This window comes from Ciconia boyciana, chromosome 9 (assembly GCF_034638445.1).
Source record: "Ciconia boyciana chromosome 9, ASM3463844v1, whole genome shotgun sequence".
NCBI classification, from domain to species: Eukaryota; Metazoa; Chordata; class Aves; order Ciconiiformes; family Ciconiidae; genus Ciconia; species Ciconia boyciana.
In genome coordinates, this window is record NC_132942.1 from 31,260,906 (window position 1) to 31,283,248 (window position 22,343).

Consider the following 22,343-nt stretch of genomic DNA (forward strand, 5'->3'; position numbering starts at 1 on the left):
CAATTCTCTCAAGTAATCCCTGACTCCAATCCTCATCTGCTGCTGGTAGCTCTTCTTTCTCTAAGCACACCAACCTGAGATCTCACTGTGAAGACCAAGGGGAAGAACACAGATTATCTCAGCCTTATCTGCTGTCACTAAATCACCTGCTCCGCTCATTCAGCTTTGCCCAGCCTTTTACTACCAAAGTAGTAGTAGAAGCTCTTCTTATTGCCCATGACATCCCATGCAAGTCTTGACTCTAGGTGAGCTCTGGCTTTCCTAACACAATCTTTGCATTTTTCTTTTTTTCCCAAATTTTCTGATAAAAAAAAAAAAAGAGACAAAATTAAACAAGCACTGAAGAATAACAACACACAGCCTCATCAACCTCAAAAATTTACTGCACAAGTAGAACTACGAACACAAGTAGAAATAACAGCGTTGTCTTCCTATTGCTTTTAATACTACTCGTGTGCTAATGTAACATTTGCATATATTTAAGCTATTACTTGAATAAGCTGTTTTTCTGCATTAGGTGATGAATATTCTATATATGTGGATCACAAGTGTACTAAGGTGGTGTCTTGTTGTTTTTTTAACAGTGCTGAAACTTGGAAGTTCACTGTATACAGCAATCTACACTTGGCTTCTCTATCACCACCTATGGACTACCTTCATTCCAACCCCCTTAAAGTACTACCACGCTTTTCCTTCCCAAATGATGAATTATCAATGCTACACCGACATGAATAATTCTCATGTTACAAATAATGGGACCTATGCATCTCCTGAGAAATAGCACACTGCTGTCAAAATAATTTATCTGCCTATACCCAAATGAATGCAGCTCTTGTCTTAGCAACTTGAATTATAGCCAAGAACAGTGTTGATAATTCTAAAAAACTGAAATTGAGCACTTCTTAGCTGGTTATGAAAGAAACAATTCTGAATTTTCATGACTTAAATTCTGTTCAGTCTTTGAAAAGTTAAAAATGTTTAGAACAGAAATGTTTTACGATCACAACAAACTAGCAAAATACTTTTTTTTTACAGAATGCCAGAAACACAGTAGAACTTTTTAAAAACAGAACAATTTCTGATTTTATTTTGAAGTACTGCACAGATTTAAGACTTAATATTTGGAAACGTATTGCAACTGTAATAAAATACAAGTTATATGTTCCCCTTAATAGTGAAATCTTAAAACATACTGAAGCATATGCCTAAATTCTAAAACTAAGGTTGGAACTTGGTGAATGTTACTGTTCATTGGCTATAAGCTATTCAAAAGCTTCTTTTCTTACCCTCTTCAGCAGGCAGCTGCTATAATTTATTCCCTTCTTTACTGATGAAGGCAAAGGCCTTGAAGAAGTATCCTGACTAGCCAAGTGCATAATTCAATCAGAGTTATAGATGTCTCTTACCTCAACTAGTCCTACAATCTAGTCCTAAAATGCAAGGCGACACAAAAATAGGCAGTGTATCCAAGCACAGCATCTACAAACTGTCTTCAAAGAAAGTAGATCTATACCAAATATTAGTCTCCCATTCAAAGTGTACTCTTGTAAATTTTTCAAAACTGATTTAAACAGCAAATCCTAATTCAACTTACCCTTTTTACACTGACAACACAGTATTTCCACAAAATTCCAGTCTATCAGCCAAAGCATTTGCAACTACTTCCAAATATGTTGAAAAACAATGTATTCTGACAGACCAAGTTGGTTTTTTTATAACATTTATCTACACACATTTCTCTTTCTCCTTCTAGTCTGCAACTAGAAATTCTTACGAATCCTACTAAGTGCTAAGCTGGTGATTATAATACTATTTAAAGATATACAAAATATTGATGCTGTACTCATGTGCAAACAATACTATCCAATAAAGGTAAAGGAAACTGTAATCAAAACCAACTCGGATTATATCTAAAAATGTGAATTATCTGAGATTTTCTATGATGGCTAGAGTTTCTCTGGACCAATAATTCTTTGTCACGGTAACTATTTCTTAGAATAAGACATAAAACAATATCATGCCTATGCATTTAAAACAGATTTTCCAAAGCAAATAGAACTGTTCTTCAGCTAGGTATCTGTGCTAAAGTTCAAAAGTTTTCAAAGATATTCAACTAATACAAAAATATTAAGTACAAAAAGAACATTCAGTGAAGAAAACATCTTGGTTAATTTATGGCCAACAGCTCACATGCATACAAAGGCTTCTCTGTACCAGCATTTTATTACCACAAAATCCAGAATAAGTTCCATGAACATTTAATTGCCTGGCTATGCTCCTGGTCTAATTTCCCTGCATACAAATACTCGCTATCAGGCACTTGGATCCATTTCTGTTTTCTTCTGTTTTAAACAGAGGTCATCTAAATTTAGATGAAAACATTCCCTTGTTGATGAACAGTAACTGGAAATAGGAAGACATTCTGTTTTGCTTAAGCAACAACTCTGCAGAAGCACTAGCACTAAACACATATCCGGCAATTATAAAACATCAAGTTTTGCTTCCGAGCTTACAGGGTATAAATATACCTTCTTCAATATATCCTATTGTAGACAGTCAGTGAGAATTTAACACACCTACACATTAAGGAAAAAAGGATGTGCCTTTTATACTTAATGATGGCACTTACCAAACAAGAAGCAGCAGTCTAAAAAACGAATGTGCCAGTTAGGTGACCACTTACTATTGTTTGTTCTCCTACATAATAGCCACCTTTGCTCATTTCAGATGGACTTTCCAACAACATAAACCACAAAAAGCAGATGAAAATTAAGCTGTTATATCCAGGCATGAGTTCTCCATTAGAAGAGGTAAAGCACCTGCTTCAGGATGTTTAGACAGCAGTAGAGGGATATACAGATCTCACATGGGAGCAGCCCAGACATTGTTAATAGAGCAATTACTTCTCCAGATGCAACTAATGGTCAATTAGCAATGACTTACATAAAAACTGCAGCCCAAGCAGACAGTTGGAAGCTAACCTGACGAGCCTCAGCTGGAATAACCCATGGCAGGAGCTGAGTTCAGTATCACTGAGAATGTGGTTTTCAAGTATAAAAAACAGAAGTATCCCAAAGCAGCAAAAAAGTATCAAAAATTCAAACACTAATAATTAAAAAATAAATTAATTTCATTTGTCCTCACACACTTGACATGATAGAAGAACAGAAATGCTAATTCTCTACTGCAAGACAGGGAATGAAAAATAAATTAAAAAAAAACAGCAAAGGTTGAATAAAATTAACAATATTAATGTACAGACCTGGATTCATGATTGGAACACTTCCAAAAAATGTTATTATCTTTCCAAGAAATGCCAAATCATTGGTTCATCACTGATTTTGACTGCCTAGCAAACAACAGTCAGCTAGCTAATAAAATTTCATTTTCAGGTATTTTTTTATCCATGCATTGACTAGATTTAGGCCAGCTTAGTTCAAAATGTAAAGGAGAAATGACAGAAGAAATGCCAGCAAACTCAGAAACAGACCTTATTACCATTAACAGCAAAGAGTAAATAAATTCCTGCAAATGAAAAATACACAGAAAAATGCTTTGGAATATTTGTTCCACTCCCTTGCTTGCACTCAGAGGCTTTTCATGCACCCTAGAAATGTGTACCACACACTTGAGAAATACACAGGTAAAGGACCATAACTGTCATTTTTAAAAGCTAAAAGAGTGAAGCCATGGTATTTTCTAGCACATTTAAATTATTACTAGTTCATGTTAACATGCAAAGATCAAAACAGAGCTCTCAAACCATAACCTGTTCATACGCTGATTTTCAAATAACGAGCTGGCCTTGTCAAAACAGTAATTTTACACTATCTAGCAGGAAGAAAATAATGACATTTGTAGAATGTCAATTGACGTTTCATTTGCAGAAAGTCATACAGCATACAGATGAGCTCATGACACCTTAATTTAAGTAGCATTTCTCATATTCAAATTACTGTATTAAGCACTGTCAGTCAAAAAGAGTCATTAGAATGAGTCTGTAGGCAAATACTACCAGAACCACTTTCATCCCCACGTACAACCACCCAGCCACAGAAGTTACCACACCTTAAGTCTGACAACTGAGATGCTTCTAGGATTATGCCACCCTAAATCATTTCAGTGAAAGTGAGCCAGGCTAGCTCAAAAAATTTGGGTAAATGTCTTTTACTAACCCAATTCCTTTTGACTGAAACAATCACAGAAGCAGTTCAGCTGAAACAGTGATAGGATGGTAGCCCCTACAGCCAGAAAGAACATAAAAGACAGGTAGACAGTATAAAAATACAGCAGTATAAGGAAATTCTAAATGTACACAATACCAAAATTTTTAAGTGCACTAGTGCTACATCTGCTCTAGAAAGCCTCAAGTGTTTCAGCCCAGCCCAGCCTTGCTGTGCCATTACCCTCCTCATTCCCTCCTTTCCTCCTCATCAGTGCTAGCACAGGAAGACATGCACAGCCTTCTGCACTAAGATGCTGGGGAAGGGCAATGCTCTTTGTCTCTTCCCCATACCTGAGGAGATGCTCCTTCCTCTCTCCAGCAAGCTGCTAGAATAAAACTGCTGAATATGCAAGTCAGTGGAAGAAGGAATTGTGCTGGGATATCATCATGCACCATACTCCAGGGAAAAAGAAGGCAGAAATAAGGTTCTGGCAACTCATTACTGCTTTCTGCTACGGACTCTGATACATGAAGCCTGCAAGCCATAGGTCTCAATTAATCATCTTCATCACCACTCAAGTTTTAGCCTCCTGAAATCCCAACAACTAACCTAATTAATAACATCTCAACAGTTGATGGATTTACAAAATATTCCAACAGTATCTTGTTCACCAAAGTCCTTACTTGTATCTCCTAGATTTTACTTGTGTCTTTAAGCAAGTCAACGTTAACACCTCTAAACTCTTTGTGATAAAATAACTATACCACGTACTTCAAAATTAGATTAATTTATATCTTGGTCTGAGTCCCAGAATTTCAGAAAAAACACACTTAATAGCTGACTCTCATGGAAAGCAAACACTCACCACATCATAATCAGTCAAGGAGTGGGGATCTGTGACTTAAATTAAAAACTTAAGTTCAGAAAGTTAATTACAACACTAATTAAAGAAATGCTGCTAAAAGAACATGCAAGTGGTCCATATTACATGGTAGGTAAAATGCTTAGCTCCAATATAAGCTTGTACTATCAACAGCTTCAAAAATATATTAAAATTGTTCCAAGAAGGAAAGGGAAAACTTGAAAAAGTCCAGCTACCATCTGGCTGCTCTACAGTTCTTTCTTATAGCTAACAGCATTTGGTCATTAAAAATCAGTATCTTAAAGTCCCCCAAATAAGTAATGTTTAAGGCTTGAACAGTCTTTAAATATACAAAACACCTACCTCAGCACAAAATACATCCTTGTGTTTAAGTACAGATCACTAAGATTTAAGATATCTTACTTAGCATACTATATAACAGCATTTACATTGTGTACAAGTAATTGACAGCATTCCAACAATGTCAAAACATAGTAGCTGGTATTTGAATAAAAAAGCTGACACTGTCATGCTATCTTTCATCCAGTGAATCTTCCTGTCCAAGTCCAGTATTTTAATTCTTTTTAATTAGAAATGAAAAAATGCTTGTAATTTAACATCTCTTACCTCAAGCAAAGCTGCTGCCGGATCCCCCTGCAAGCTCTTCCCCAGTTTATCAACCTCATCTAACAGGAATACTGGATTGTTAACCCCAACAGTCTTCAGTCCATTGATTATTCTGCCAGGCATACTACCAACATACGTGCGCCTGTGAAAAATAAATGTATATGGGGAAAGAGGGGACAGACACATGTAACAGGAGTAGAAACATCAAAAATAAAACTCAAAGGAAAATATAAGAATAAGCAGCATTGTAACCATTCTTGCTTTTTTGCAAAACTTTTTGGAAATAGTTGATAAAAATATGGAATATGCATCTGACCTAATATAAGCAATTAGATCAGCAGGTGAAAATTCCAGTTCCGTGGTGCACTAGTTGGTCTGGAAACATAAGCATATGCATTAAAGTATATCCAAACTTTATGGCTTGCAGGCATTTTACATGATTCAGTACAAGCATCCTTGTACTGTATGAACAAGCAGAAGCAGATTTGGGAACCTCATTAATACTAACATTTTAATAATGATGATACTGGGTTTTCGTCATCACAACAGAGTTCACACAGCATGTTACATATCATGGCAAAATTCCAAATATGCTGAACTGTCAATGTCCCCTGTATATACAGCATGCTTTAATTAATACTCACAAAAATAATTGTATTTACTATGTCATTTCAACATGAAATAAAAAACTAGAACAGTGCAATGAAACAAAAAAGTTATGAGTCTGAATTTATTCACCAAAGGTGGTAAAAACTTTTTTTCACAATCCACACAGCAACATTTTATATGCATATATATCCCTTGTTTGCTGCATTTATCACAGCCTTTTCTGCTTGTGCATAACTAAACAAAATACTAGAATTAAGAGTATGGAATGCTGGTCACTCACAAGAAGAAAAAGATACATGAAGTGCTGAATTACAGTACCTATCTCATGACCCTCACAAAGCAGATATGCAGAACAGGCCTGCTTTGCCGTATGATCTGTTTTAATAAAGTCCAAAATAAACAGCATGACATTTAGAAAGATGAAATCAAAAATACCATGGGAGTAATTTCAAAAGATACTAGAGAAGACTTTAAATTTAAAATAAAAAACAACTCAAACGACACAGCAATGATGTTAGTTCCATGTAATATTTAACCACTGAGGGAACAAATTCCAGTTACTGTATTTAATTCTAGATCTGCGCAAAAATAAAAGTTTTTAAGATCTTTTAAATAGCCAGAAATGCAACAGAATTTCAGATTGCCTATTGCCACCTTCATGACACAGCTGCTAAAGACTGGAGCAGCCAGCATGCAATAGTTTATCACCTCACCGCTTTTGTGAAGAGTCTTACTTCACAGTGAGCTGATTCCTCTCCACTGAGGATTGCACTATATAACATTTATTACAGATCAAGAATCTGCATGGGGGAGCTATTATACTAGCATGCCACTCCACTCTCCATCTGCACACAGTCAACCTTGCCAAAAGAATGAAAGGATCCTATAAAATGCAATCAGAAAATTATAAGACTGAAGCAGAACTGAAGTTCACAGAAGTGAATCATTTACCAGTGCAACCGAATTAATCGTTGTAGCAATTTTGGGTGGTTTTGGTTTCTTTGGGGTTTTTTTTTGTTATTTTTTTTGTTTGTGGTTTTGAGTTTTGTTTGTTGTTGGTGGGGCTTTTTTGTTGTTGTTTTGGGGGTTTTTTTAACAAAAGGTGCTTACTGCACTAGTAAATAATTTTATATGCCTCAGAGACAATGCAGCCTGACTGTTTTTAATATTCTATTTATGCCAGTAATAGGATAACATAATTAGGTAAACATTAAACATTCTTCTTTCTTGCTTGGTACATTATTCTCAAGTGCATGCTTAAAGACATTACACTTTTTTAATGCATATTTGTGTTTTTATATACACAAAGTTTTATCTGATCATTTTAAATTCTATAAAATTTTGAGATATCTATGTTCCATCTAGTTTTAAGAAACAGCTTTGGTTTATAAACTAAATGAAGGTAAACTGGGTTTCTCTAGTCAAGGGAAAGCACTGTGAATAATCACGCTTTCTCTCCCTTCACTATCCAATTGCAACAACACAGGTCAAAGGATAATAAGTGTTAGGTACCAAAAGGTTTTCTGAATAATAAATCTGTTTGTTTATACCCATGCGTGTGCACACACACACACCACTTTTAAAAAATTTTTTGGAGTTTTTCCAAATAGAAGCAGTTAAAAAAAATACAAACCCAAAACAAACAGGAAGAGATTTTTCTTTCTTGAGACACAAAAAAGATGTTGTTATTAATAGACTGAAATACTTTTTTTTCCCCCTCAAACAACCCTGAAAATAGACTTCAAGTCAGTTATTTTAGATTCAAGTAGATTTGGGTATTTAATAACATATTTACACTTGTGGAAGATTCTCACAGATACAGCACCTTTCAGTAAGACTTAAGTGTTGTACACACTTAAGTGTGTACAACACACAAGTTTCTTAACATTTAATATAATCCATACACTAGGAAGGCTGAAGCACAATGTATCAAGATCTGTGGTGAAGAAAAAGCAGAAAAAAAGCAAATATATTCAAGAGAACTTATGACAAGTCAAGTGAGATCAATACCTAAGAGAAATACAATTTCAAGAGTATAAAAATTAAGTGGCTTCTAAAGCAAGCAATAGGAGAAACATTCTAAAAGTGACAGAAAATCATTAATTTAATTTTTTTTAATGCACCCTGTCCAAAGTAAGCCTTGGGTCATGAGCTACCTTATAAACAACTTAAATAGAAACCACAGCCCAACTGAAATGGATCCAATGTTATGAAAAGGATGAAATGGTTCCCTATGTAACCCAAGAGTTCTTCAAGAAACTCAAAGGTCAAAATTAAAGGAACTATTGTTGGAAATATGGAGCAGTTCTGCAAAATACTCTCCACAGAGTTAGGGTTAACAGATGACAAAAGCGCACCATGGCTAGAAACATTCTGCTCTTCCTTTCGCTACCTGACAATTGACTCTTCTCGCTCTTCCTCTCTCTCGTACTTTCTTCTTCTCATTTGTATTTTCAATCTTCTCTAGACATGGTAAATCTAAACAACTAACTCCAATATAAATGTTTAATTGATGCACTCAATTTCAAATAAAAGCATGCTTATTTATGTAATTTGATCAGGCATCACAAAACAGAAACTCAGACTATAAATTTTAGGATAACAAATACCTAGGTATCAAGTAACTCTTCCCATGTGTAACAGTTTAAATCTTCATTTATTAGAGATGGACCAATACCTATTTTATTATACTATTAATCCAAGACTCTAGATCCCCCAGGCAAGTAAAGAATGCTAATGCAAATGTCATATGTAGGATGACAAAGAACAATAACGTAGTATTTTACCTTGAAAATACAAACATAGGTAGCCTGTTTTCATTTCTAAATTGTTACTATGGAACACATCTCAACACAAGAGTCCTCAGTAAGACAGACCCTGCAGATATTTACATATAAAGCCACTACAATACATTAAAATTACAAGCAGATATGGCCGTTTATCTGGCTGGACATTAACCTTTGCCTTGTAACTTGTGAAACTGAATACTGCTGTTTGTGAACAGTAGCCACCAAATGTGATGTTACTCTTTATTTTCATTATTTTAGCTAGGGCTAAAAGGAGGAAAAACAATATTCCACGTTAGCATTTTTGATGATATAATGTGGCTTTGCTCATTTTTTGATGCACTGTTTCTCTCCATGCATTAAACCTAGAAAGAGAGTCAGCTGCTTTCCATTCAAAACAGGACATACAGATCAAGTTTCCTGGTTATCTTACTTGTGTAGTAAAAATTTAAAAAAAACATTAAGAGCTCATGACAAAGAAGGTCTGTAATTTAGTAATCTTTATTTATTTTTAAATCAATGAAAAGGTACCTCTAAAAAAACACTAGAGTTGTATAGCATGTCATTAGGAGCTACATATCCTAGAAAATGCCAGACAGCTGGGAAACCTAACCTTGTCAGCTCTCCTGATGTAAACTGGGAATGGGTATGAATCAGAACCCTTAAAGCAGGACTAGTATGATTGATAAAAACATGACTCACTTTCTTCACACTGTTCTAAAGACAAAAAAAATTAAATTGTTTTTAACTACAGTGGTTTTCAAACTGCAGAGGTAGGAAAAGATAACAAAGTGAATGCCATGAAAGAAACTAGTCCTGAACTTACTTGCACAAGGTCACAGCTTATTTTTTTGCAAGGACAGAGGTTGCATCTACTCAAGTGCTTCACAAATGTATCTATGCTTTATACTTGTATAACAAAGCTATTCCTCTCACAGGTGAAACTGTTTGAGGTTTGTTTTTTTCTAGTGCAACAAGGCCTGTGCTGTGAACTTCTGCTAGCATAGCTGTACTGGTGAGGAATCACACCTTTTCCCACACAGATGCACCTGAACAAGTCTTCAGCACAGAAGTAAGCCAGAAGCCTAAGCCAGAAGTAAACTATCCAAACTTCTAGAAACTGAAAAGTGATGGTAATATAAGAAAGAGCACTTCATATGGAGGTGAGAGAGAGAAAAAAAAGAACTTCACGGTGATCTCACCAGCACCACTATAAATAAACGGCGCAATTACATCTTTCCTATTTAAAAATAGAAAACCACACACACATGCAACAGAGAAGATCATATACTTCCTGTATAAAACAAAATATCAGTACTGAGGAGATATTAAATGCAGTGAGCTTCTTGGAAAAAATTCTAAGTCGTCCTTCATGGTGGGGTTTTTTGGGGGTTTTTTTTTGTTTTTTTTTGTTTTGTTGTTTTTTTTAATACAAGTTAACAACAAATATAAACCAGCAAACTTTTACATGTGGTATAGATGTGTGGTAAATTCCAACAACAGTGGGAGGATGCCTGATAAAGCAGTTCTGGTTTTGTACCAAGATGATTTCATTTTGGGAATGCAGAACAGTAGTAGCTACTCTTCACCCAATCAAAAAAAGGATTCACGAACTCCAGCCGCAGGCACATGATCCACGCTGAAATGGCAAAAACTAGGCGTTTCCGATTGCCCTAGTTACACATCACATGGAACAGCATGCTTACTGAAACACCACTCCCCACCCTGCTGGCGTCTAAAATATTTTATTTTGCTTGCTGAATCTATCAGTCTGCATCTTTCACTTACAACAGTAATAAGTGGCCAAAGTGAATGCTATTTCAGGCAACATTTGCTTGCAAGTAAAACTGAACCACAGGGGTTTTTTTTAATCTTCTAGTACATTTAGTACATTTTTAAAATGTTTAGTACATTAGTAGGTACATATACTATCATTCTTCTGCAACGTTAATGGAATCCTTAACTTAAGCCTTAAAGCCCAATAAGGAGCTTCTAGGAGAAAAAGAATGGCTCCTAACATGTAATATTAGAAAATCAGCCTAATTAACAGTAAAACTAGGGGAACAGCAGCCTCTGTCTCCTCCACTTTTAGACCACCTCTGTAATTCCTCTCTCTGACTGCCATCAGATGCACAATATGGATTAACTTGACTGGGAATAACTTGAAGGATTTATTCACACAAAAGGACATTACAGAGAGAGGTCTACAGAAAAGCTGTAGTTTTAATTTGATTAAATCTTACTCTGAGAAGCAAAAAAGCAGAAAAAAAATGAAGCAGAATTAAAAAAACAGCATGCAACAGTTGGTTTTGATTTTACCTACAAAAAACTTGCAAAAGCAATCGGTTACATGGGACTCCTCATACTAACTGCTCTAAAGTTTGTTTTTAAACTGTACACTTGTTTGTTGAAGAGTAACCACATGATACTCTTGCCAATTCTAGACAGTATTTTCCTTTGCTGATGAAAAATAAACTGTCTTATCAAATACTTCCCATCAGCTAATTTCAAGTAATTTTTTTAATATGAAATTTATAATGGTTAGCTTTCTAACATGCATTAATGATTTAATAATGCCCTCAAAAATACAACGTCAGCCACAAACACCTGAATTTAAAAGTTTTTAAAAGCCTCATTATCACATGACTCCAGCTGTCTTTATTCTTTATTAGGTCTAAGCACGAGATAGAGCGCCAAACAAAAAAAAAAAAAAAGGAAAACAGTAAGGAATTACTGGCAATTGAGTAAGAGTTGATGAAAGTTTTATTCATAATGTCAATTTCACAGATGTGGTTTCCCTGTTACAAAGGCTCAAGTATTGCTCTGCCTTGGAAAAATTACTTTTGTCTCTAATGCTTAGTATTCAACAGCCTCTAGTGGTTTCTGTTCAAATAGCAACATGATGAATCATATTTTAAATTGTTTTTAGGATCCATACCATAAGTAATCTGAAACATCAAAATTCTTACTTATTAAACAGTGATTAACAACACAGTTTATGAATTACAGTAATAATACATAGTGAAAGAGGAGGATTGAGTTTTGCTTCTTTTTCCATTAATGTTTAAGTAAATTGGTAAAAAGCTATTACAAAGGTTTGCAAAACAATCACATACACATGCACAGAGTGCTGCTATGCAATAAAAACCAACGTGTTAAAAGAAATGTATCTACAAACCCCCAGTGGCTGCTGGATACATTGACTAAAACTACACTAAGAAAAAACTTAAATGATTCTTTCAAGCTACAAACTCTAGGTAAGCGTCAAACGCTCGGGAAAACAAAACTGCAAATTTGCCACAAAAGAATGTGCACAGGAATAAACGTGTGTTGCTCATTTTATCAAGGGTGCTAAACTAAAGGTTTACAAAACAACTCTGAATTTTCAAGTTGTCACCAAGTACAAAATCACCGTTTTGTCGCTTTTTCATCTCTCATGTTCTGGTCTAAGACGTGCTCAACAGTATATTATACTCTAGATTCCTAGAAATACGTTATATTCCAGATTCCTCAAAGTTTATTCATATGTTCAGCACAAGATTTCCCAGTGAGTCTCCCGCATTCCTTGCAGTTGAGACTGTGAGCTTCCACCACTCTAATGTATTCACACATGCAACTAGCTTACAGTCAGAAGTCTGATACCACAAACCAACCTTTTTTTAGGGCATTTCTTGTAACTCTTTATTAAAATTACATAGGGAAGTGATAAGAATACCAGGGTCCTTTTTATGCCTTGAAAACAAAAAGAAATTACAGAATAACCTGGAATTGAAGCAAGAATGATGGTGTATTCTGATGATTGAAAGTAGCAGCATAGCCATTGGGCAAAATTAACGGCTACACGGCATCAAAGAAATAAGTGATAGCTTGAATTCATAATAATTTACCTACTGTTGTAAGGAGAAATTTTATTCCCTAACGTGACTTAAAAAAAACCAACAAAAACAACCAACCAACCAAAACACCCACATGGTTTTACAGATGTTTAGAACACTAACAAATTCATTATTCCAAATTTCCTACACTGCATGCAGTAAGCATAAAATATGTTTAACGGAAGCAAAAATGCTGCACTGATGTTTGGCAGTTACTTACCTACATTACCCATTCATTATGCTTCCAGTTGCAAGGAATGGGGAATGGACTAATATAAACAAATTATTTAAAAGACTAAGAAGTAGATACATAGAGATGCAAGATCAAAAAAAAAAGTCCTAAGGAAAGTCACCCAAAAAATCTCCTTTGAAATCTTCCAGCTTAGGTGTCCTTGTATAACCTCCCTTTGAAATGGGAAAACAGTACAGTAACGAGTTTGAGATACTACGTAACTCAGTTGCTATCCTCTAGCAGCTTTTCAGCATCACTCTCAGTTTTTCCTCCTGTTTTAGCAACAAATATGGTTATAAGTAATGCACTGCTATTCATAGGCTATTTTGTATAGCTAAATCTTTACATCCGTCTTAAAAGTAGAAAAGTCAGATCCAACATTTAAGAGTTTCCATTAGACTTTCTACTGAATTTTACATCAAAGTGCGAAAATGACTGAAGATGAAATTCCATTCTCCGCTGTGACAATAAAGGGCAGCAGCAGAAGGACAGAATAAAGGCTGTATCTCATAAACATCCATTTCCATTACTAAAATTCTCTCCTGAATAATACCATTGAATACCAAGAAAAATCAATGAATAACTACCATTGTTTGAAATAAGCCAAATTTCTCTGTATTAGCTAAACAATGAAAATAATCAATACATTTTATAACAAACAAAATAAAAAATGGCAATTAGGAAAGGAAGAAGTAGTTACCTGTGGCCTCGAATATCAGACTGATCACAAACTCCTCCTAAAGCAATTCTGTGGAATTCTCGACCCAAAGTCTTTGCAATTGATCTTCCAACACTAGTTTTACCAACTCCTGGGGGCCCCACGAAACAAAGAATGGGTCCCTTGAGGTTGTTTTTAAGCTGCCGGACAGCTAAGTACTCCAAAACTCTCTTCTTCAACTTCTCCATAGCATAATGATCATTATCCAAAAGAATTCGAGCTGCACGAATTTCAAGGCGATCTATCAATCATTGACAACAGAAAAGATATCAGCACATTTACCTTTAAAAATGGAAACAATTAATTCTATGATACAATAGAAACAAATACATTCTCAAACATGTTCATCAATGCAATCCCCCAACACACACACATTTCAGACAATGTTTTCCTAAAACAAAGGTATTATTATTCTCCTTTAATAAGGAAATTAAACATAAGCTAGACAGATCATAGTACTGATAATGAAATTTAAAAAAAAACACCTTTTCACTGTGTCAGAGATTGAAGTCTGGCTCAAATGGACTTAGTACCTACTCTAGAACAGCAATTCAATGATATGCAAATTTTTCAGCATTTGCTTTCTCACAGAAATAAGTCTGATCCTATAAGGTCTTCTCAAAAGACAAATTTATCCCTATGTCTTCATCATCTACTTATGATAACAGTCTATAACTGTCTCACAAACAGAGCAAGATCCTATTGGCTTGAAGGACAGGCTTTACTTGCTATGCAACACAAAGTGATTTGGCACTGTAAAAAATACCCATGTGATACTGGGACTGGAAAAATTAGTTTGTTGCAATTGCCATAATTTGAGATAAATGGTCAGGCCTCACCGATGGACATTAACTAATGCTTTACACAGAGCAGGATTTTCTGGCACAAAGTAGCTGTCTTCTCCTTTGGTCTACAACATAAAGAGAGTAGGCAGGAAGCAGTGAAGTCTATCATCTCTGCACATACCCGTCCTTCAACTTCTATGCATTCCAGATACAGAGCCCTCATACTGGTAAGTGTGCATATTTCACATACAGACAATTGTGATTAAATTCTCATCATCAACTGTGTAAATTTTTGTAATGAACCACTGAACAAAAAATTCACTAATGATCATAATTTTCTATTGGATTTTCCATTTTTATATTCACGTATATTTTTATTCACTGTAGCTATGGAGTCCAAAGCATCACTCACATGAATGTGAATACAAAATTTGCAAGTTTGCTTAAAGTAAAAACTTCAAACTACATGTTTGAAAAATAATGTATCATGATTTTACAAGATTAAAGAGCAACTTTCACCAAAAAAAAATTCTGCTAGGACATGAGTGTCAACAAATACTTTACTCATTTGGGGATTCTTTGAATAATACTGTAGAGATCTGCAAAGACCTGTAGGCAGATCTTTTTACAATTTAATGATTTAAGAAAATATTTACAAGAAGATTTGTAAACAGCCAAGGCTCTCGTTCAAAATGGCCAAAATTCATCACCACGCATACTAAGAAGGCAAAAGATACACAGACTGGTGGTCCGGTATGTTAAATTTCTTTTTAAAATCAGATTGTTTTAAATGCCATTCAAAAGCCTCATTCTTCAGTAGCTGCTAGAAGGAATTAAAATCCTTTTCTCCAGCGGTACACCTTCCAGAAAGTAATTTTGCCCACTTAACCTATTTATGTTAGTCAGTAGGAAAAGTCACGTTTGGTTTTCTAGTCTTTCCTTGCTTTCCATTTGTGCATGCTGTTCCCATATTAATAGTATCTCTCTCTACTCACAACTTCTGAAAACTATGGTACAAAGCTGACATGATACTCAGTTTTTCTATGCTACCTGAAGTTGTAATTATTAAAATTAACTTAGAGTTGTGCTTTTTCATCCTTTTGTTCCTTATCAAACTTGATTAACTTAAGACATACCAGAACCTTCTTCAGGAAGGTTAACGCTACAGAAATGTACAAAAGCTTTTTTGTCTGACATATAAAAAGTAATTAGCTGCTCTTTTCTTCATTATTTTAGATATGTGCTAGCACATATTGTAAGTAATAACACTTTCATTTTTCTGTGTAGATATTCCTAATACTGTTTAAATTCACATTCTTAGATGTACAACTGAGCTACAGAGGCTATTCAGTATACAGATCTTACTTTAAGCCAGGTAGACCATAAGACTTCAGTAACATATTAGACATTTTTACAATCAAACAATGAGACAAACATTTGCAAGACAGAACTAAGTGCATAGTGTTTACGTGATGGCTACTTGTCCTAAAATGTCTGTGCAAGAGACAATCAACAATAATAGAAGGGTTTACCTTTTGTACTCTTATTCCATGGCAATTCCACCATCAGTTCCAAGTAATTTCTTGTCAAAGCATATTCTGGCATTGACTGAGGCATCTTCTTTAACCTGGAAATACATGCACAGAATTCATAAGGCTAATCAGGAATTAACTGCGAAGTAAGACTCTCCTGCACCACAAGATAGATATTTAGCAAACCTGAGGTCATCAGCATACCCTCTTACTTTCTGACAACCATAATATTAAAAAAGCAAGTAAATATTCCATCAATTAGACATCTTTGCATAATAATAGCTTATTTATAGGATATAAACAGAAATTAAAAAAAAAAGAGTCAGTTCCCTATGCATACCACTATACATGCATCCTCACTGAAGAAGAGGTTGTTAACCATCATATCACCATGGATAGCACAATTATCCCCTCACCAGAAAAAAACAGAGGAAAAAAAGACTCGATGACTGGGTAAGTTTATTCATTAATTATTAACAACTGTGGTGTTATTTAGCTTGCCCCCCCCCTTTTTTTTTTTTTTTTTAAGATCTTCACTTCATAACATAGAGGCTTAGAGCTTACATTTTAATGCTATATTAATGTATAAACCGTATCTAGAAGACTTCATATTTCTTTTGTCATCACCTCTGATGTTCCAAAAAGATGAAATGATGAAATTTATAAGCAAAAACCAGCACTCTACTAAATTTTTAAAAATCATTTCTCCAAAACACAACCAACACAAACATAACATCAAGTAAGGAAAGGTTAATGCAAGATTTGTTTTAAAAAAATAAAGAGAAGAAACCACCATTTGAAAGTCTCCTACCTCTTCATTTCCTTAAGACAAACTTTAAGAGCTTGTTCTGACATACTGGATGTTCTAATCTTTCTTTCCAGCATAACAACATCATCATGATCATCTTCTTCCTCCTCATCTTCTGTAGCGTTTGGAATGTGATTGATTCTTCTATTGGGACGAATAGCTACAACCTACAAAATGGAAAACAGAGCCAGAGAATAGTATCAGGTTTTGTTTTTTAAATAAGGGATGTACTTTGGCTTTGAATGGAAACCATGACAAAAACATGCAAGGTGCTGGGAGAGCCTCGTTCATAGAAAAATTCAGAAAATTTTAATCCAATAAATAACTTCACAATGTATTATTGGTACTACTTAAAAGGTTATAGTTCTTATTTTACTGTATGTATTTCCTAAGTGCATTTCTCATCTACCCTTAACTAGCAGACAACAGAAGATAAGAACAAAACAGAAAAGAGTTATTTGTGATTTTTTGGGCATTGCAGTCCATCATATTAAGCAAAATAAGCCTAATCTTTACAAAACAGGTAAGTCTTCTCTCTTACTTTTTTTCATTTCTCAATTACTTTCTGTCTACCAAACTGCATAAGCATAGTTAGATGCAACAAAAGTGTAAGCTGCCCTAGTTTAGCAAGCTACATTTTACAACACACATTCTTTATCTGTATTTCAAAAGCTATCATTCATCTGCAATGCTTTTAGTAAAAGGTACACCTTTCACTGCACAGGCCAAAACTCAGCATGTGCATACCATGCAAGTGAACTGGGCATCAAATGAGTCTTTAAAGGAACCTGAGCATTTATTCAATGTCAGAAAGTGCTCAGATTAAATAAATAAATAAGTAAATAAAATAAATAAAGCCTAGGCAGTTTTAAAATAATATTTTCTTTTTTAGGTATCTAAACAGCCAAAGTTGCCAGCTGGGTGTTCCCTGCAGCTCTAGACTGACCATGACACATTACAGCTATCAATTAAAACTTTGCACAGATTAAAATCATGTACATTCATTAGCCTGCTTAAAAGTGCATCTTCATACTTATCTCGGATGTTTTAAGTATCCCACATGTAAAGGTCCATACCCTTTTATCATCATCCTGTTTGGGCTTTCTTGTTTTCTGAAGCAGCTTCAGGCCTTCAATCTGTCTAACGAGCAATGGTATAGTCATCTTGAACCGTTCTTCCAGTCTAACAGCATCTAAAATCTAAGAGCAAGGAGTTATAACTAGCCAACAAGTTCACGCTGATGCACCATCAATTTAGGGGGAGGGGAACACAGATGGTACTGTTACTGTCTTTTGACCAGACTTACAGAATGGATGGTTTAAGAAAAAAAGTAGCAAGAAAAGCAATGAGAATACAGCACATGAAATCTAGACTCAAGGGTCTGGATGCCAAAACTACAAAGCACTCCAAAACAGAAAAAAAGTCTTTTATCCTGCCTGTTTTTAAAGTGCCTTATTATTTCAGTCGCATTTTCTGTGGCAAACATGTATCAGCATTCTATTTTTCAACTACTGAGCCTCAGGAAAGAGCTAGCCCTCTAAGAAAGTTACAGCATGATCTCCTTGGTTAACCCAGAAAGAAAACACCTTGTGCCTTAAGTCTTTTTTGTTTTGGTTTGGGTTTTTTTATTTTGTTTGTCTTTTTAAACTTTTATATGCTATTCCATTTTCAGGTTTAATGATGTTGATATATAGAAATGGGTAGAATTTGGCTTTTCTGTATTTCCACAGCTTCCACTGGCTGCTCTTTTCTTTACCACTTCTAATAAAAGACATGGTAAATTTAATGACTAATGTACTTTCCTCCAGCAGGATATTCAGCTACAGTGCATACCTTCACTTAAAAGTACTGCATTAATTTCTATTTGTTGTGCTTTGAAAGAACCTAACTTACGCTTCAATTCAAGGTTGAACGTGCAGCACTGGTAGTGACAAAAGAAAAGGAACAACAAAACTTCTGAACACAGCAAGCAAATACAGAAATCAGACTAGTAAGCATCAAGCCATAAGCATAATTTTTGCATAAAGTTATTTTGACAAACGATACAAATTTAACCAGTGTCTCAGTATTTAAAACACCCCACACTTCAAGATGTTTTTAAAAAGATAAAAAACCCCTGATTCTGAAGCTGTTAGTATTAAGATATGTACAGTGATCTTTCAACTGTGATAAGTAAGTAAGATTTCAACACAATTTGAAGAAAGATTTATCATCTTTACCCTAAGAGGGAAAGTCCACGTTGCATTTATTGTTTAATAAAATGAACTAGATTCATTTACCTATTAGGTGAGTTCTCACATATAGATATATAAACACTTCAAACAACAGCATAAAAACTTTTTACAAGCATTCATGCTCAGTTGTAACACAAACAGCTTCTGCCACAACATTATCACTGTATAGCCTCAAGCGTAAGCTATTTCAAAATTATCTAAAAGTGATTAGCCATAAAAAAAAAATAGCAAACAAGTACTTAACTCCCCTTAAAAAAGTTTAAGAACATAATACCTGAAGCTTCTCTTGGTTGGATGTACGGATGATAGAAGTCAGTATATCTGGCAAAGCTTCTCTAGGCAGATTGTCCAAAAGACGTCTCAGCTTTGCGACTGCAGGAACGGACATATCCAGCATCTCAACCAACTGTAAGGACCACACAATGAACAATATTCATGGTTACGATGTTTCTTTTTGAATTATTTAAGTGAGTATCTGACCTAAAAAGGATTGTATCTTTCAGTATGAAATGTGTCTAGGTACTTTGCCACAAAGCTACTGAAATAAATAAAAAAAAAAAAGTTCACAGAAGAGACACTAACTCAGCATAGGGCAATCAAGACTTTGGGCTCTCTGCTTGTTCAAGAAGTTAAAAAATATCATTGCTGTTTGCAGCACTTTTTTCAATACCTACATCTCTTACTCCCCCCACACCCTAATTAAAAACTTTCCCAGTTATCTTAACACTATAATGACTCTTCTTCTGTACATCCTTTAAATGCAAATTCATTATACCTGGGGACATCTGTTTATAATCAAGGCTCTAAAGGGTTTTTTTCCCTTTAATACTTTAAAAGAAAAAAAAAAAAACACCACCACAAAAAATCAATCCATTGTATATATCACGAATTCTGGAAAAAAAATTCAAAAATATTCCTTTTACTGGAGTGCATTTATAGCATTTCTATATGTGAGATAATACCAACTTATCATAACACTAACATACACAGTTAGACTCGTCCTGCAATGAGCTGTATAGACACCCTGGAACTCCACACAGAAACCTTAAGCTGTAACAAAAATATTTATTTTGTAGCAGAAGTACTGAAACTCTACTAGTCACTGAAAAAATATAAGTACTATAGAGAGAGAAGGGCAGATAGGAAACAAACCAACCCCCCCAAATATACATATAAATACATCAATATATGGTACATAGGATTAAAACAATTTACCTGCACTGCATACTTATAGAATTGTTCTGACAACTCTCCAAGTTCCTCCTCAGATTTATGCTGATTAGTAAACTGCTCAAGTCGATCTAACTGTTCAACTTCAGCAACAGGATACGGCTTCTCTTTCAGCAACTGCAGGATCTGGAATCGGCAGAGGCCTGTAACCAGCAACGTATAATGTGGCTTGGGCCAGTTGCTACCAACCACCTGAACTGCCAAGGCAGCAGTGCCAATCCTAAAAACAGATCAAATCTTTGTATTATTTGTCACCTTCCACAGAACATTTTGTGTGCCCCTTATCAAGAAGCAATTGCGCTATAGGTTGAAAGAACCTCCTGGGTCATAGTTCCTTATCATGAAAGACAACCGAATTATACAATTTCCTTTGTAACACAGATTACAAAACCAAACCCTAAAACCTGAAAATGAATGATCTAACCAAAAAACTAACTAGGATAATACAATCGGTCGCTTGATTTAGAAACACATGTAATTTTTTCATAAATAATTTAATGGATCTTGTTGCAGACATGAATGCTGACATTTCTGCTTAAACTACATGCATTGGAAAATTGAGTGTTTGCAATTTACAGTTCTTCAGTAAAATTGTCGGCCTCACTGAACAAACTTTTTAGATCACGTGTATCTGTTTAAGCAGATTTAAAAGAGAAGCTATTTTCTTGCAAAACCTTACTAAGTCCACTGATGCAATAAAGCTTAGAGAGTAAGGGTTACAGCATGTTAGTTTTACTCATGCTTTATCCCACAGATACACAATTCGTTTTCATTTTATGTGAACTAGGTCACTATCCATGCTCTACTTCTTAGGTGAAAAATGTTATCGTGGACAACTGCGACAGCCTTAATGCTCCCGGCCTGCATTCTCTGATCATATCTGCCTCTTCCACCTTGCTCTCCTTTCTCAAACTTTTCTTCCAGACGTCGGTCAGTCAGTCAGTCAGTCCCCGCCACCACGCGCCCCCCAACGGACGCTCGTCCGGGGCAGCGAGAAAACTTCTCCGAAGGGAGAGACGTTTCCCACAGGGCGGCGGGGCAGAAAAGACTCGTCCCCGCGGCCAGGCCCACCCCGCCGAGCCCCACGCCCCCGCGGAGGTGCCGACATGGCGAGCTCGCCTCGGGGCAGCACCGTCCCGGCCGGGGAGGCAGGGTCAGGTTCAGCGCGCTGCGGTTCGGCGGCAGCTCGGCCAAGCGCGCCACGGCGCGGCCGCGAGGGAGAGCCGGGCCGGGCCGGGCCGGGCGGCACCTGTGCAGGGAGGGCAGGTCGTCGCAGTCGGAGGTGGGGTCGCTGGTGTTGGGGATGACGCCGATGATGGTGCTCCTCAGCGACGTGCCCTTCAGGAGCCGGCTGCGCACCAGCTGCATGTTGCGCGGCGAGTCCACGCTCGTCCGCATGGTCGAGCCGGGCAGCAGGACGCCCTCATGGGTGAGCAGCAGCGGGAGGCGGCTGGGGATCTGGATGGCGCTGCCCGCCGCCATGGCCGACCGCTCCGCTCTCCCGCGCGCCGCCCACACACCGGCGCGACCGGGCAGCGCCGGCGCGCGGCTCCGCCCCGCTACGGGCGCCCGGAAGGGACAGACCGCGCCGCGCCCCGCCTCCGCACCTGCCTCCTGCCGGGCCGCGGAGCGGGGACGGGAGAGGAAGGGAGACGGGACGGGGCGGGCCGGGCCGGGCCACCAAGGGCGCGCTGCCCCGGCCTGTCCTTCGCCGAGGGTGACACACCTCCACCCCCGGCCTTGCGGGAGGGGGGAGGGGGGGCCTCGTCTGCCTGGCCTCACATGCTCACGAGCCTTGCGCAGCAAAGTAACTTCTAGCTTACTTTTAATCTTTCCCTCGGTAGGTTTTTGGTTTGGGGGTTTTTTGTTGGTTTTTTTT

At 36.6% G+C, this 22,343-nt stretch overlaps 1 protein-coding gene across 2 annotated transcripts in view; it reads right to left on the reverse strand.

The window, feature by feature from the left end:
* Positions 1-22,046, reverse strand: part of LONP2 (lon peptidase 2, peroxisomal) — a 47,736-nt gene extending 25,690 nt beyond the window's left edge. Inside the window, exons 1-8 of one of the 2 annotated variants that reach the window (XM_072873805.1) lie at positions 21,714-22,044; positions 20,450-20,684; positions 19,509-19,640; positions 18,077-18,199; positions 17,004-17,167; positions 16,193-16,287; positions 13,858-14,116; positions 5,656-5,797 (exon numbers count right to left, since the gene is read on the reverse strand). In XM_072873805.1, the coding sequence (XP_072729906.1) occupies positions 5,656-5,797; positions 13,858-14,116; positions 16,193-16,287; positions 17,004-17,167; positions 18,077-18,199; positions 19,509-19,640; positions 20,450-20,684; positions 21,714-21,946 (1,383 nt within the window). In that variant the 5' untranslated portion in view covers positions 21,947-22,044. Of the gene's footprint in view, positions 1-5,655; positions 5,798-13,857; positions 14,117-16,192; positions 16,288-17,003; positions 17,168-18,076; positions 18,200-19,508; positions 19,641-20,449; positions 20,685-21,713 lie in introns of both variants that reach the window. The other variant, XM_072873807.1, reaches the window with a different exon arrangement.
* Positions 22,047-22,343: the final 297 nt, after the last annotated feature.